This window comes from Leptodactylus fuscus, chromosome 1, assembly GCF_031893055.1.
Source record: "Leptodactylus fuscus isolate aLepFus1 chromosome 1, aLepFus1.hap2, whole genome shotgun sequence".
Taxonomy (NCBI): Eukaryota; Metazoa; Chordata; class Amphibia; order Anura; family Leptodactylidae; genus Leptodactylus; species Leptodactylus fuscus.
In genome coordinates this window covers 20891481-20907858 of record NC_134265.1, presented here as the reverse complement: position 1 = coordinate 20907858, position 16378 = coordinate 20891481, and the positions used below count along the sequence as shown (strand labels likewise).

Sequence of the window (16378 nt, the reverse complement as noted above, 5' to 3'; positions counted from 1 at the left end):
AGGTTTTTTACCTCGCACAAATAAGCTAGGCGGTTTTCACGTGTGAACTGACCCTTTGAGGTCAGGGATTTTCCGTTCCAACACCGCTGATATTGGAGTTGGACTGAATCCGAGAAGTTTTTCGGTGAGCCGTGCTAAATTTTTTCTATTTGATATACAGAACTACCTGTACCTTTTTTTCTTTTTTTTTTTTTAATGTAGATTGTGAGCCCCATTAGGGATCACATTGTACTTTTTCTTTCTCCTATCAGTATGTCTTTGTAGAATGGGAGGAAATCCACGCAAACACGGGGAGAACATACAAACTCTGTGCAGATGTTGTTCCTGGGGGATTCAAACCCAGGACTCCAGCGCTGCAAGACTGCAGGGCTAACCACTGAGCCACCGTGTTGCCCCTTACTACCTGTACCTTTAAAGAGGACCTTTCACCACTTTTGGGCACAGGCAGTGTTATATACTGCCAGAAAGCTGACAGTGCACTGAATTCAGCGCACTGTCGGCTTTCCCGATCTGTGCCCGGTGTGAAGAGCTTACGGTCCGGTACCGTAGCTCTTCTATGGTCAGAAGGGCGTTTCTGACCATTAGCCAGGAACGTCCTTCTGCCTCGCGGCGCCAATCGCGCTGTGCTGTGGAGCGGGGAGGAACGCCCCCTCCCTCTGCTCACACAGCTTGTCCATAGACTAGCATTATCAGGAGAGGGAGGGGGAGTTCCTCCCGGCTCCACAGCACAGCGCGATTGGCGCCGCGAGGCAGAAGGACGTTCCTGGCTAATGGTCAGAAACGCCCTTCTGACTGTAAAGCGCTACGGTACCGGGACCGATAGCGCTTTACACCGGGCACGGATCGGGAAAGCCGACAGTGCGCTGAATTCAGCGCACTGTCAGCTTTCTGGCAGTATATAACACTGCCTGTGCCCAGATATGGTGAAAGGTCCTCTTTAAGACCGACATATCATTGTGGCTATATGGTTTACCTTGCTAGAAGCTCCTGGGCCAAAATCTGTAACAGCGTCCCCGCTATGTAGGATTCTGTAATAAGTCCTATAGACTGCTACCTTTGCACCCCCCACAGCCACCCCTGGTAAGGCTGCTTTTTGCATCTGGCAGGATACAAGTACTTAAATGGGTTTTCTGGGGTTTTAATATTGATAGCCTATCTTTGGGATAGGTCCACATTATTACATAGGGGAGGGTAAACTCTTAGCACCCCTGCCTATGGGCTGTTTGCAGAGGCAGGGGTGTACTTGTAAACCCTGCAGCCTCCTCATCATTTAGATAGATCTGTATGCTCAGGATGACATACACACAGGAGGGACTGTGCTGTGTAGTAAAGTAAAGAGTACTACAAGACATCATGTATCACAATATAATTATATCATTCTGAACCGCCACAACATGACTAACTCCAACGTCTAAGATTCCAGTACCTGGTAGTTCTGTGTAGTCACAGGAGGTGGTGGTGGCGGAGCCTCTTGCTGTCTCTGCGTATAGCCGTAATCTGTTGCGGTATGAGCAGTGGGGTAGCCTCCATAAGCGGCTGCCGTTGCAGCAGCGGCCACGGCGACTGGTGCGGGTCGAGCTACGGCCACGGTGGCCGCTGCAGGGGCGTACGCGGCTGTGACGGTGTGAGCGGCTACGGGAGCCTGGTGCACAGTGTAACTGCCCACGGTTGTTGGGTGGGAATAGGCAACTCCTGATGCTGGCTGCTGGCTGAGAAGAGAGGAAAACAAAGAAGTATTTAATGGAAGCAAAATGCAAGACAAGAGGTGTAAGAAATATCAAAAACAGTGCGGTACAATAATATAGGTGAAATCTACAGCTTAATATTAGGCCTAAGTAGATATTTCATTAAGCTCAGGGAACTGGTCAAGGTCTCAGCTTCACTTCAGCCAAATCCGTTCAGCCGTTTTTGCGTGATTGAGGAACAAACATACAAACTTTCACGAATAGAATAGATAGATAAATAGGAAGGAAGGACTAGACTAAAGGACCCTTGATGATGTCCTCACAGGTCCTTGAGCCATTCTTTGAAATTATCACACTTGTGTGGGCGGAGCTACTCGCTATTTTGTGGGTGGAGCTATATAGGATGAAACCCGACAGCGTGGAAGCTGCAGGAAATGGAGTCTCATGGGAGATCAGGAGAGTACAGAACATGCAGGCTGTGTATGGGCAAGAGGAGTATATCGGGTGCAGACTTTGTGTAAGGATGACGGGGGAATGTGGTGTTCAACCTCTGATTTGAGGAGGGGGGGGGGGGGACTGAGGCAAATTTCAGCAACATCACTTCAGCCCTTTCCAACACAGAACCAGTTCACACACGCACATAACCAAACCCCTTGTAATCCATGTTGCCGGATGTAGCAGAGCTTAGGCAGCAAAGATGTACATACAGTTGGGTATCCTGCACATATACAGCGATGTAGCAGAGCCGAGACGCGGGAGCAGGCATATCATCGACAACAGCAATTGCATAAATATAAGCAGGTCATCGCTGACAACAACACGCAGACGAAGTCACGGGAAGAAGCTAGGTATCTTATCTAATAGCGTGGATGGGGGCACACTATGGAGGCCATTATGTTACACACCGGAGCATTGTGGGTGCCAAAATGTTACATGTCGGAGCCACTCTATTACAAATCAAGGCACTGGGTGGCCATTACATAATAGAGGGTACGTCGCTTGGAAAGTTTGAGAAACACTGCATTAGACAACATTCAGCCAAACCCGATGATTTAGGAGGGATCAGCCATTACTTTACTGTGTATGGGGGGGCCCTGCAAAGTTTCCTCCACAGGCAGATGTCAGAGAAACAGTTAACGTCCCTCATCTTTTGCTCTCAGGAAGGAGTAGTCCCCGGTCTGTATTGCAAACACATGCACACTCAAAAGATCCCAGCGTACATGTGTCCGGAGGGTCGACAGCAACCAGCTTGTGTCTTCTCTTGGGGTTCTATGTCATTAGGAAGAGGTGACCATGAGGTGTATAGAGATTTAAACTAGACCAATGCATGTCCTGCTAGGAATTCTGGGTAAGGGATATGCAAATAGGACCACCTTGGCTGAAAAGAGGAACTCACTCTAATTCACTTTTCAGCTGTATGGCTTTCATAAAACTTTACATTGAAAACCAGGCATTTATCTGTAGAGCGCTACCTTCCAAAAGGTGGCGCTAGAGCAAGTTCCACTTTTCCACCTTGAAGGTCTAGTTTGTACATCCCTTACTATTAAGATACAAAAAAAGATAAAAATGGAAGAAAATGTCATTTTTAATTAAAAAAATAAAATAAAAACTTCGTCAAAAACCTCTACAATTTCTTGTCAACCATAACTGGCAATGAGAAAGGTTACAAAGGACATCCGAGAAACCAAGTTGTTACTCAATGACAGGAGCGGATTCCAAGAAGCTAACAAGGACACGGTACATACAACGAGGCAGCCGAGTGTAACGGGAACCAGATTGGTGTGTACATGATAGGGGCGCACGCGGCTCCTCATACTGTCAGCGCCTACAAGATGTAACACAGGAAAGATGCGTAACATGATCGATACGGTGCTGATCTCTTGAGGAAAGGCAAGAACCCCCCCCAGACTCTAGTTACAGATATTCTGTAAGACGCATGTTCCCCTTGTGAGACAGCAGTAATAACAGCGGCTCGGGTGTCGTTTCAGGACTAGACATTTTTCTACCATCACCCCATGATCAGATAGTGTCAGACTGTTCTGGGCTTCCCCTGAGTTCCCGCTCGGCGGGTCTAAATATAATGTGCTAACTTGTGATAATACGCTGATAACGGGAGTGACATACGCAGCGCCATCGCAACGTGGCACATTGGAATAAGCTGTGAGAAGGGAATACAATGACTGATACTACGACTGGGTGTTAAAGATTAGCGGTGCCTGAATAGCGTTTTTAAAGTTTTGAGTGGGGCTCATACAGCATAATTTTGCTGATAGAGCCCCTTTAAATTGTTAAAGGGGTTTTGTCATTACACACAATTATCCCATATCAGGGGAGGGGATGTTGTGGGGAGGTGGATAAGTGTCAGATCACTGAGACCTCCAAGGATCAGGAGAACAGGGGCCTTAAAGGAAAGGAACTGTGCAGGAGGCCTTACACTGCAGATCTGCTGGTGCAAGATGATGTCTCACATATAGGGTTGAGCCGATCTTGAGATTTCAGGATCGATTTTAAAATCTGATTTCTGATCATTTTCCAGCCGATCCTGAAATTTGCTGGATCGACAATCGGGATCCGATCTTTCCCGATCCCTCAATCCTACTCGTATATATAAAAATGAATTTCTGTCTGTTCTTTATGCACGACCAAACAACTGGACCGATCCTCACCAAATTTGGCATACAGGTACATCAGGTGTCCGGGAAGGTTTTAGACCAGGTCTCAGATCTCTCGGACGTACCGTTCCTCAGATACCATATTCCCAAAACAGTGAAGTGCATTAGCCAATACAAGCCTGCAAGTCTTTCACTCATATTCCAACTGCCATAAACACGGTCACATGTCCCTTATCATCCAATAGAAGCTAACAGACACTTAGTCTTTACATGCACACAGCTTTACTCCAGATTTCAATAACAACCTAGCCATTTTTCTTCACTGCTGTAAGTCAGCTTTAAGGGGGCAGGGCGCTGTGGACTTCAAAGTCACATACACACAACTTTACTACAGGTTTCCAAAACAAACGATCACAGATTTCCACTGATACCCAAACTAAGACACACATGATGCCATAGCTTCTTCAGTCTTCACATACACACAGCTTTACACCAGGTTTCCATAGCAATCAACCTATTCTTATGGGGCTACTACACAAACAAAAAAAAAATGGGTCATTCTGCCAGTATTAAATAAAAATGACAAGATCAGTAGTGAAAAGCAAATAACATGCAATAAAGCAATCACTAATACACCTCTAAGCATGTACTGGTGTAAAGGCTATGACCGCGGTCACGTTTCTGCAGGTCGGGCACCTCTACAGCCACACTTATTTTAGCAAACATGTTCCCCTTGCTTCAGCAACAATATGCTGGGCTAGTGATCTTGTTTGCAGGAAAAATTAACGTCTGAAGTATTGTTAAGTCTATATCTTACCTGTACTGAGCTGCACCACCATGGGTAAATCCAAAGTAGTTGCCAGTAGCCATTTTGGCTTCTTCACCCAGCCGGCTGGGCACTGTTAGGAATGAGAAAAAAAAAAAAAAAATTACATCACTTGTATGACCAAATCAAAAATCTACAGCGTGCCAAGAGTTCCCTGTTCAGATGTCAGAAGAGGAGCGGCCATACAGTAATGCAGGGCACCAGCGAGATCTTGGCTCATTGAACCGTACATTGAGAATCCTGCGGCTTCCTGCAGGTTATTCTATTATTATCTTCAATAAGAAGTGACACAGCAACAAACCCAAGGCCTCCACACTGCTGTATATCTACTCCTGTGGAGGTTCTGCAAAGGCGGAAACTGAATTTTCTACCACAAACAACTGCAGCGATCAATGATCTTCACGTGTTAAGGACAGATATTCGGAGATTAGATTTCGGGAACATGTTTGTCTCCATATACTAACACTCTGCAGCTACCAATATGACTAGTCTGGTATTTTACATCTTAGGGAGTGTTCTCTTTAATTCAATGGGCAGATTTATCGCCATCGCCCATTTATCGCCCCCCACCAGGCCGTACATCAGATTTTGCCACCACACCTCTTCATGTGCACCTCACTTGGTACTTCTTAGAGTAGATGCCTTCACACGACATATTTCTTATAACTCGTGCCAGAAACCTGGAGAGTTATACAGGAAAGCCATGCCAGTCCCTGTGACTAGTGTAGATTCCCCATGCCTGCATACAAGTAAACAACTCATTTATTAAAAAGACCAAAGCCTATTAATTCAGGCTCGCCTCACGTCAGGCCCCGGTAGGACGGCTCCACTGGCCGTCCTGCAACCTGAGAACTTGCAAAACAAAACGTCAAAAATTTCCACCCTCATTGTAATTCTATGCCAACCCCATATACCTGCCCTTCGAGCTGTACCATAAGCAAAGCCCAAAAACATCTTAATAAATAGTTATCAAAGGGACCATTAAAATTCCATAAATGCTAGAGGATCGGAATGAGGAGGTTGCGAGGACATCTGTGCGTAGTAGTGGAGGGCAGTGACACGTAGGAGGCTGGGAATATGGTGTACTGTATAAATAAGCCGTTACATGTCACATCTACGTCGGGTCTAACACTCGAGCAGATCAGATGCAGAAAACTGCACAAACTTACGCCAGTGGCTTATCTGCGCTGCCAACAACGTCACGCCTGATTCAATATGTTTTTTTTTACATGGTGCAGAGTCTGAAGGAGGGAGCGCCACTTCTAACTTTATGTTTTTTGAGTTATGAACCAACACCTTAGGCTACTACCGAGGTTCAGACAAGTACTGTCTGAGATCTGTGAAAAATAGGCACGCTTCTGGAAAAAAAAAAAAAATTCTACATTTTCAGGTTTCTGACTCACTTAAAGTCAATGGGTCAATAATTAAAAACCAACAAAACGTGGCACAGAACCAGCACAGTCATGTGAATACAGCCTTAGACCCTGCATTGGGCATAACAATATTAGATTTTATTACAAAGTGTTTTTTTTTTTTTTTTTTTACAGAACCAACACTCCCCCAAAACAGATGTAGAAAATGGGTTTGCCGAGTCCCTGTGTGCACAAGAAGGACCCTCGCTCCATTCACCTCTATGAGATGACAACACTCTATACTCTGCTATCTCCATCAGTCCCATAGCACTGTATGAAGCGGGGGCTACTGCAGAGACTCCTTGTTCTTGTGATCACTGGAGACCCTTACAGTCAAGCACCTAACACCCCCCCCCCCCCCCCCAAAAAAAAAAACAAACAAAAAACTGTGTATAGAAAACTAGTACTGCTTAAGTACTAGGCATTAACACCACAGCTGGCAGTGAAGGAAAGCTGTACTTACCATAGGTGAATGAAACTACAGGGCATATAGGAATCATGGGTTCTTCTTTCTGGTATCAAGCTAAAAAATTTCAAAGCCTGGTCATAACTCACACGGACGGGAGTGAGAAGTCACGGGACCTGCGCGAAAAAAACCTGCAAGGAGAGGAACAAATTCAATTACTGAGGAGGAAATTCCAGAACAGAGGGCAGCAAGCGGCTTAGTCTAATCTTCTGTCTTATTCCTGCCTGCTCAGAGCTGATGGGGAGGAATCTGGAGACGCAGCTTTCCCTCATCACAGCGCAACGCAGGAGAAGGTCACATAGCTCCGACTCACTCAAGACACTGAATGACAAACCGAGCCGGGCACGTCGCTATACACCGCCAGCAATACGGGCTTCATTACAAGACTTTAAGTGGGCAAGTATCACACACAAGCTCATGGATGCCGAGGTGGAGAAATAGGCGCAAAGAAAAGCAGCAAAACAATAGAAATAGAAGGAGGATGACAGGACTGAGGCTGCAACACAACAAACAGGTTACTGACTGGGTCTGATCATAGAAATGTAACGCTGGGGACTCACAACAACATCAGGACTGCCAGGAACATCACATGTACTATAGATGAGGGTTACAAGCAGAATTTATGAAAACAATTGTACCCCAACGTCAGTCTCAATAATTGTCCTTAATGGCATGAAGCGTGTCCGAGTTATTAAGAGTCTCTGGACGCCTCGTAATAAACAAGACACAGGCTGCAACATGGGAAGGCAAAGGCGTAGATCTCCTGGATAACACACACTGCTTTACTGACCTGAGCTATAATAAAATATGTTGGTTTGAGGTGACCCCATAAGAACAAGAGATGTGGCACATCTATGGCATAAGGGAGAGCAGTGCGCCGAAGATCCTATCCTACTATAATATAATAATAATAATAGTTTGGATGAAATTTGGCACATAGATTGTAACCTTAAATATAAGCTACTCTTTATCCCGGTAAATGACATGGCTCCACGACTGTTATGAATTTATGTTCACATACTATATTACACTGCTCTTATCTCGGCTTCCGATAAAGCCAGGTCTGTTATCTCTGTGTGTAAACACACGCTAACCCTCAGTGGGTTGTGTACATGAATTTGCATATTATATGACCTGCTCCAGGCAGTGCTGACACACTGACACGGGCAAACACCTTTAAGCCAAATTGGCAGTTTGCCAATTTTCAACATGCTTAGAGAAAGAAAATCTAATTTGTTGCAAACAACGAGAGCTATGAAGGAGCCAGAAGTCACAGAGGTCTCCTCAATCGGAGCTGAGGGGGATCATCGATGCCAACAACACGCTCATTATATGGTGTCCCAGCGAGCTGCTGAGATACCGGAACAATCACGGGCACAGTTCGAGGAATGAGTTCAACGGCAGGCCAGCATGGGAGTTGCCGAAATGCTGGAGCAGGCGGATCATCAACGTCAACAACATGCTCATAATATGGCATCCCAGCAAGCTGCTGAGATGCCGGAACAATCACAGGCACAGAGCAAGGAACAGCTGCCGAAATGCTGCAGCAGGCAGATCATCAACGCCAACAACGTACTCATTATATGGCATCCCAGCGAGCTGCTGGAACAATCACGACACAGCGCGAGGACCGAGTTCAGCGGCAGGCCAGATTGACAGCTGTCGAAACGCCGCAGCAGGCGGATCATCAACACCAACCTCATTATGTGGCGTCCCGGCGAGCTGTTGAGATGCCGGAACAATCACAGGCACGGTGCAAGGAACAAGTTCAGCAGCAGAACAGCTTGAGAGCTGGCGAAATGCTGGAGCAGGCAAACCACCGATGGCAGCAGTTTGCTGAACATAGGCAGATCATCGACACAAGCAACCCACAGACGAAGTCGCGGGCAGAGGCTAGTACCCCATAAATATGCCCATCTACACCAGAAAGCTGGCAGACATGGGTTAATAACACCAAATAAGGCTAGGAGAAGCCAAATAACTGAGATCCCATCCACTAACCTATAGGCTATAATGGGATTATGGTTTTATAATCAAACTGGTGGAGAGAAAAGTCATCCATGTAGGGCTTTTATCTTTTTTGCATTTTTAATGTGGCTGTTAGGGAGTTAAAGATGGCCTATTTGCAGACCATTGGTAAATCCAATGAACCGCTCACAATCGTGGGCCAACCCTTGAGGTGCACTGGCCTAAATCGAGCCGACAGTGGCTGATAACAGGGAACAACAATCAGTCTGTATCATTTCTTGCTGGTGTTGTTCAGCTGGAGCATCACTTTGGACCCTGTTCACACAGGTGTGCTGAAATACAGTTGTAATAGCGCAACAAGTTCCCACCTCACACTCCGGGATTTAATTGCTGCTATGAAAATCTATGCAAAAAATAAAAAATTGGCAAATATGACTTATTCCCAAAGGGTCACGTGAGGCATATCAGCGCCATCTGAATGGGTTGGTTTCTGCATTTGCATGATAGGGGGATAAGCTGCAGATCGATGGAGGTCAAACTGCTACCACCCCCACCCCCCCAAGAAACAAGAATGGGGGCAATTTGTTCTTCAACCTGAATGGAGCCAATGAAACCCCACTGATCTATAACTTACTCCCTGGAGCCAAGTTGTTTGGCAGGACATCCCCTTTAACTAGTGTGGGCCCCTCTTGACTGGTGGATATCCTTGCAGTTATATACATAGAGTATACAGGCGGCAGGGGATGCAATAATTGGGGTGCCGGGGACCTTCCTCTATAGAATAAGGTTGTGTATACAGTGTGAAAGCCAATCCCTGCCCCCCCCCCTCCCTACCAATCCCTTTAATGTTAGCACTGTCCAACAGACAATGTGATCGGACACAACAAAGGTTACCTGAAGTCAGAAAAATCCCTATTCAATGCTATAGGCTGAACACAAAAGTCTGACAATGACAGAACAGAATAACCTAGAGAAAACAGTCAATGTGAACAGAGCCTGGCTGGGAGTTTTCTGTAAATCACCTGTAAACATGTTCATGAAAAATTCTAGCTCTTTCTATAGATAGAAACATTGATCTTAAAGGGATTCTAAAACTAAAACGCTGTTTTTTCTGCTTTAGACATCGAAATAGCGTTTAGAAAGGCTATTCGTCTCTTACCTTTAGACATGGTCTGCACCACGCTGTTCCTTAGAAATACCGTTTTTTTTACCGGTATGCTAATGAGTTCTCCGCAGCAATGAGGGCGAGTCCGAGCGCTCAAACGGCGCTGGGGGTGTCCCCACTGCTGCCCGAGAACCCATTCCAGCGCCGCCTCCTTCTTCAGCTGCATCCTCCCCTTCTCTGTCCTCTTCCTTCTTTGTCAGCTCTGACGCCTGCGCAGTCGGCTCTGCCAGCGAGACACTAGTAGAACCGACTGCGCATGTCGGCCGGCGGCCATATTTTCGAGGCCGCAAGGCAAGACTGCGCAGGCGTCAGAGCTGACGAAGAAGGAAGACGACAGAGAAGGGGAGGATGCAGCTGAAGAAGAAGGCGGTGCTGGAGACAGGGTCTTGGGCAGAAGTGGTGACGCCCCCATCGCCGTTTGAGCGCTGGGGCCCGCCCTCATTGCTGCAGAGAACTCATTAGCATACCGGTAAAAAATGGTATTTCTAAGGAACGGCGCGGCGGAGACCACATCTAAAGGTAGGAGACGAATAGCCTTTCTAAAGGTTATTCCGACGTCTAAAGCAGAAAAAAACAGCGTTTTAGTGGTAGAATCCCTTTAAAGGGGTTGTCCAGGCAAAAATAGACGACCCTTTAACTTTTAAGCCATCTGGGGCAGTGGGAAAAAAAACCAAACAAACAAGAAAAAACGTTGCATACACACCTGTCCCCGATGCTTCGGTGTCCTCCAGCTCGTGATGGCTCCTCCCACTGCTGATTGCCCTCAGCGGTCATGTGACTAGAGGCCAATCAGCAGCTTCATCAGAACTACGGAAGAGACCAGGGAGAAGCCGCCGCAGCAGAAGAACCTTGACGCGCAGGAGAGGAGGGTATACATTTTTTTTCCTCCACTGCCAGCTGATTTAAAAATTAAACCGGTCGTCCATTTTTGCCTGGACAACCCCTTTAAGACCCTGGCTTAAGGCTGGTTATGGAAAACAATCGGAGCCTGAAACTGAAAACCTGCCACACCCTGCCGATACCACAGCAAACTACGTGACAGTGCGGTGGATCAGTGGTTAGCACTGTTTGCCTTTCGGTTCTAGGTATGTATCAAAGGACAATAGCTGCATGGAGTTTTATGTCCCGTCCCCTCCATGTTTGGTGTGTTTCCACCCCGACTCCAAAAACCAAATGGAAATTTAGACAGCATCAGAAAAGCACTGTGGAATAGGTTGGCTCTATGTAAGTGAAATAATGTATCTTGTTTAAGATGTGTCGGATGGATGTGGAATTCTTATCCACTGACAGCAAGCAGAGATCCTAAGGAGGTGAAATTCCAAAAAAACGTAAACCCGCGGAAACTATCACAGGCACTACAAATGGCAGATTCACCAAAAAAAATAACACATTTTAATAAAGTTATAAAACCAGAACATGAAAAGAATGAAAAACAGAACACAATAAAGAAAGGGGGAACCAAATAACAACATGTGGAATAAATGTTATCAATGGCCAAACCTGTCTGTGGGACTAGAGGGCAAGTCAGGGAATACATATGGATGGCAGAGCGGGGTATACAAAAGGGCTACAAGTCAGCCAATGGGATACATGTGTACATAAACACCAAAAAAACCTATTAAAAATGAAAGTGCGTATTATATGACCCTACCACATGGGGACGCGCGCTTCGCCATTACACCTTTGTCAGGGGGACATTATTGTGTGCTGTATTTCATTCTTTTCATGTTAAGTTTTCATAACTTTAATAAAATGTGTTATTTTTATGATGATTCTGTCTTTTGACATGGTTTTCATATGTATAATAGGGATTCATCAGAAACAGGTTCGCAGGACCTTCTGTGTTACCAATTTGTAGTGAAATGGGGAAAGCACAGATGTGAACCCACCCTTAGACTGCTAAAGGGTTAAATGTAGAGATGAGCAAGTAGTGAAATATTCGAGATTCGTTTTGAATAGCCCCTCAATATTCGACTACTCGATCGAATATCGAATCCCATTATAGTCTATGGGGAAAAATATTCGTTTCAGGGGAAACCACTATTGGACTCAGGAGAGTCACCAAGTCCACGAGTAGCAGGAGGAGAGTGTTTAGGAGGAGCGCTGTGCAGATAAAGCGCACGGACCCCATTATAGTTTATGGGGTCCATACGCTTTAACTGCACAGCGCTTCCAGTTGCGCTGATATTCCGTTACGGGGGTCCTTCCGGATGGGAGGCAAGCGCTAATGTGAACCGGCCCTTACTCGTCCTGCAGAACCAACATTGATTGGACGAATGCTATACACTGTTTAGCATTCGGCCAATCAATGCTGGTCAATGCATTCCTATGAGAAAAAGTCAGCTCCCACATAAACGCAAGCTGCCAGCTCTCCCGGCTAACAAGGACGAGCCTGCTGCCGAACCAGCGTTGATTGGCCGAATGCTGTAGCATTTGGCCAATCAACGCTGGGTCTGAATTGAATCTTTACTGCGAATAGCGATAGTATTCGAACGAGTACGAGCATTTCGAATACCTACTCGCCCATTTCTAGTTAAATGCACATAAGACACACAGGAAACAGCTGCTTAGAAGTTTCCTGGACCAGTCAGTTTCAATGAAAATCCACAATTGCAGTTTTCACGCAAGACTTTCATTACTGGGGTCCATAGCCCTGTACTGTCAGAGGGGTGAGGAACGCCCCCTCCCCCAACAGTACTTGTCCACAGACTATTACTGGGGGGACGTTCATCACAGCTCAGTGTCATGGCTGGGTAGTAAGGAACGCTCCCTCTGACAGTACAGGGCTACGGATGAGTACTGTCAGGAGGGGGTGTTCCTTAAAGCCAGGCTAGACGATCAGGAATACCCTTCTGACAGTGTAGAGTTATCAGTAATTGCACCAATATCTCTTGCAGTCTTGAATTCAGCTTACTAGCAGTCTATAAAACTGCATGTGCCCGAGGACATGAAAGGTCCTCTTTAAAGGGGATTTCCAGAATGAATTAAAATAAAAAAAATATAATATTCACTGACCCCCCTGGCCTTGGACTCAGGGAAAGTGTCCCCAGCTCTCTCCACTCCACTATCATAGATTGTAAGCTCTTGCGAGCAGGGCCCTCAGTCCCATTGTGTGAAATGATTCTCTTTGTAATGTATCTGTCTGTATTTGAACCCTACAAATTGTACAGCGCTGCGGAATATGTTGGCGCTATATAAATAACATTTATTATTATTATAATGTCCGGGCAGGAAGTGCAGAGAGTCAGGTGACTGCTGTGACCAATCACTGGCCTCACTGGTCATATACCAGAAACCACTTACATTCTACTGACATCAATGGTACCCAAAAATGTGGCTACTGAGCCCAGTGACTGGCTGCAAGGGTGACCTAAGCCTCTGGCAGTCCATGAAGCAGAGAGAAGGGGTGACACAATGTATAAGAGCCCCCGTATAGGGCGCACCAACAGTGGTCTAATGCTTACTGATAGTTCAGTGAGAAATGTACACCTGCCATGTAAGAAAAGGAGGGAAGAAGCTGCCCACAACCAGTTACTGTGAACCCGTCGGCTGGTTTGGGGGTCACTAAACCACCAGCGTGGATAGAGGGGCTGTCCGAGGACTTACAACTACTTCACTGTATTTGGTGGATTCTTCATTATGGACCAGGGGATTTCAGCCAGAGTTGCTTTGCCCCCTCCCCCCTTTACTTATCTGACAGGTAATTTACCTGTGCTATGGATGCTGGCTCTACTACAGTCATGTGACCTGCTCCAAACCAGCCTGGAACCCCAGGTCCACGATGAAGAGTCCACAGAAGATAGCAAGGTACATGTACATATAAGTCCCCAGACAGTCCCTTAGGGCTGCTATGCACATGTAGCCAGGGTGTGACTTCATGACACAGACATCATGTGGATGAGATCCAAGTGCCACAAAAAGAATAGGATGAAAACTTGTACTGAGTTTTGCCCCGGGCATGGGCAAGTGTATGTGGCAATAGAAATTAATGGGTCAGTGGGCTAGCTGTGAAAACTAGAGACGAGCGAGTACTACTCGAAATGGCAGTTTCGAATAGCAGGCACCCATAGGAATGAATGGACGCAGCCGGCTTCCATTCATTCCTATGGGTGCTGCCGTTTTGAATAGTACTTGCTCATCTCTAGTGAAAACCTTGGCTACAACACACACTGTCGTGAGCATGGGGCCTAAGGGCTAGTTCACACAGGGACATGGAGGCGGATTTTGACAGCGGAATCCACGTCATAATCCGCCTCCATACAATGCTCGTCTATGTAGAGGGCTAGCTCTTTTTAACGCTAGGCGAAAAAAGAAGTGAGCTGCTCTTTCTTCAGGCGGAAGCCGCGGCGCGCTGAGCCGCGGCTTCCACCTAGCGGCAGCCCCCTCCGGTATCGGCTCGTTCATTTGAGCCGGCTATGGAGGGGAAAGCCGCGACTGTGATGGTTGTGGCAGGTGGGTTTTGACCTGAGAGTGACACGGCTCCCGCGTCACTCTCTGTGTCAAAATCCGCCACCACCGCCCCTGTGTAAATGAGCCCTTAGAAATACAAAAAAAACAAAAACAAAACACCACACAGCTGTTATATTCGGTACTGATATCACTGCACACTTAGGGATTTCTTTTTCTTTTTTTTTTTTGCAGAAAACTGCACGGAAAAAAATGCTAGCTGTTTTTTCAGCCCATTCACTTTATGGGAGGGGAAAACAGCCTGGTTTTTTTGGAAGCTGTTTTTACAAAAAAAAAGCTTCCTAATTAAAATAAGCCACACGTTATTTAGGTGTGAACTAACCCTTAGAGGGGTCGGCCTCAGCATCATCACTGGGTGGAGAGGAGCGCCCCTCCCTTCACAGCACTAATCTATAGCAATGTACCATGGGGGGGGCTGGGGTGACTATTTTAACAAATCCGTCACTATAAGTTCTACAAATGTCTGTGACAACCTGTCGTGTGTACGAGGCCTAAACCCAATATGAGACTAGAAGGCTATCACTTACACCGGTTATGGCACGCTGGCGGTTTAGTGGCCGCAGAACCCAACAGGCTCTCTTTAGGCCCCCATACACACAGTGAATATGGTCCTGTATATCCACACTGTATACTGCCCAATTGGTCGCTCTGCATAATAGTGATCTATAGGATGGGAGTAGAAATCATGCCATAATACTAGTGTGAACAGAGTCCAACAGAGGGGGGGGGGGGCAAATAACGCGTAGGAAAAAAAAAAAGGTCTGTGCCCCCCTGCTGGGGACAGTGAGTAATGACAGCATCTGTACAGCACTATAGAATATGTTAGCGCTATGTGAAGTAATAGAAGATATTGTTCATTTATTTATTACCCCCCTCATAAAGCCGTCCATGGATTGCGGCATATGACCGGTAAACAAGGCAGGGCCGGATGAGTGACCGCCATCGTGTCGCCTCCTGCCATATGAACGTAGGAAGGTGACCGTCCTCCCCGGGCAGACCCCGCGGCCTCTGCGGAGGATTCACCACTCCCCCTGCCCGGACCACGCTAACAGTGCGGCGGCGACACCACAGCCCACAACGGTCCCTGACTAGGACACATCCTCCCGCCAAAAATCACCGCACACCGGAGTGACAAGTAACGACGCGGCCCGCCCCCATAGCCGACTCTTATGTACGGTACACACCTGTCCGCTCTCCCCGCGTCCGTCTCCGGCCTCCTCTCCTACGGGAACTGACGTCTGCCGGAGTCGACGCACAAACCAAAGGGGGAGGAGACTACGTCATGTTCCGCGAAACGGAAGTGCGTAGGGCTGACTGAAGGAGCCGGCGGCCATGTTGTGGTTGGCACAGTCTGTTGTCAAAGTATGGGTTGGGAAGACTGGAAAGGAGCGTTATCACTCTGCTCTTGCCAGCCAGTGACGTCAGCGCGTTAGCGGCGCAGAATCACGTGGTGTGACTGCGGGGAATATTCTGGAAGGAAGAGATGTAGGCTGTATAGAAAGCCTTGTGGGAAATGACAGGTGTCTCTGTGGTGAGGGGACAGGCCCGGCCAGTGAGGCAACACCTAGGGCAAAGGAGGGCTGTAAAGAAATAAAAACATGTCAATAATCTATCCATATATTATATAACTATGTACATAGATATATCCATATATATAATACAATCCATATATATAATATATCCATCCATATAGTATATATATATATATATATTATATAACTATATCCATATATTATATAAATATATACATACTATATTGTGTATTTATATTATATAT

General features: G+C 46.5%; 1 protein-coding gene and 1 non-coding gene across 4 annotated transcripts in view; both read right to left on the bottom strand.

The window, feature by feature from the left end:
- The window catches only part of ZFR (zinc finger RNA binding protein), a 40267-nt gene extending 24426 nt beyond the window's left edge, over nt 1-15841 (bottom strand). For all 3 annotated transcript variants that reach the window (XM_075267913.1, XM_075267924.1, XM_075267933.1), the window contains exons 1-4: nt 15786-15841; nt 6999-7132; nt 5115-5196; nt 1427-1709 (exon numbers count right to left, since the gene is read on the bottom strand). In XM_075267913.1, coding sequence (XP_075124014.1) covers nt 1427-1709; nt 5115-5196; nt 6999-7035 — 402 coding nt within the window. In that variant the 5' untranslated portion in view covers nt 7036-7132; nt 15786-15841. The remainder of the gene's footprint in view (nt 1-1426; nt 1710-5114; nt 5197-6998; nt 7133-15785) is intronic.
- Nucleotides 4940-5073, bottom strand: LOC142190944 (small nucleolar RNA SNORA66). The gene has a single exon (XR_012714582.1). It is a non-coding gene; the product is annotated as a small nucleolar RNA SNORA66 (small nucleolar RNA).
- Nucleotides 15842-16378: the final 537 nt, after the last annotated feature.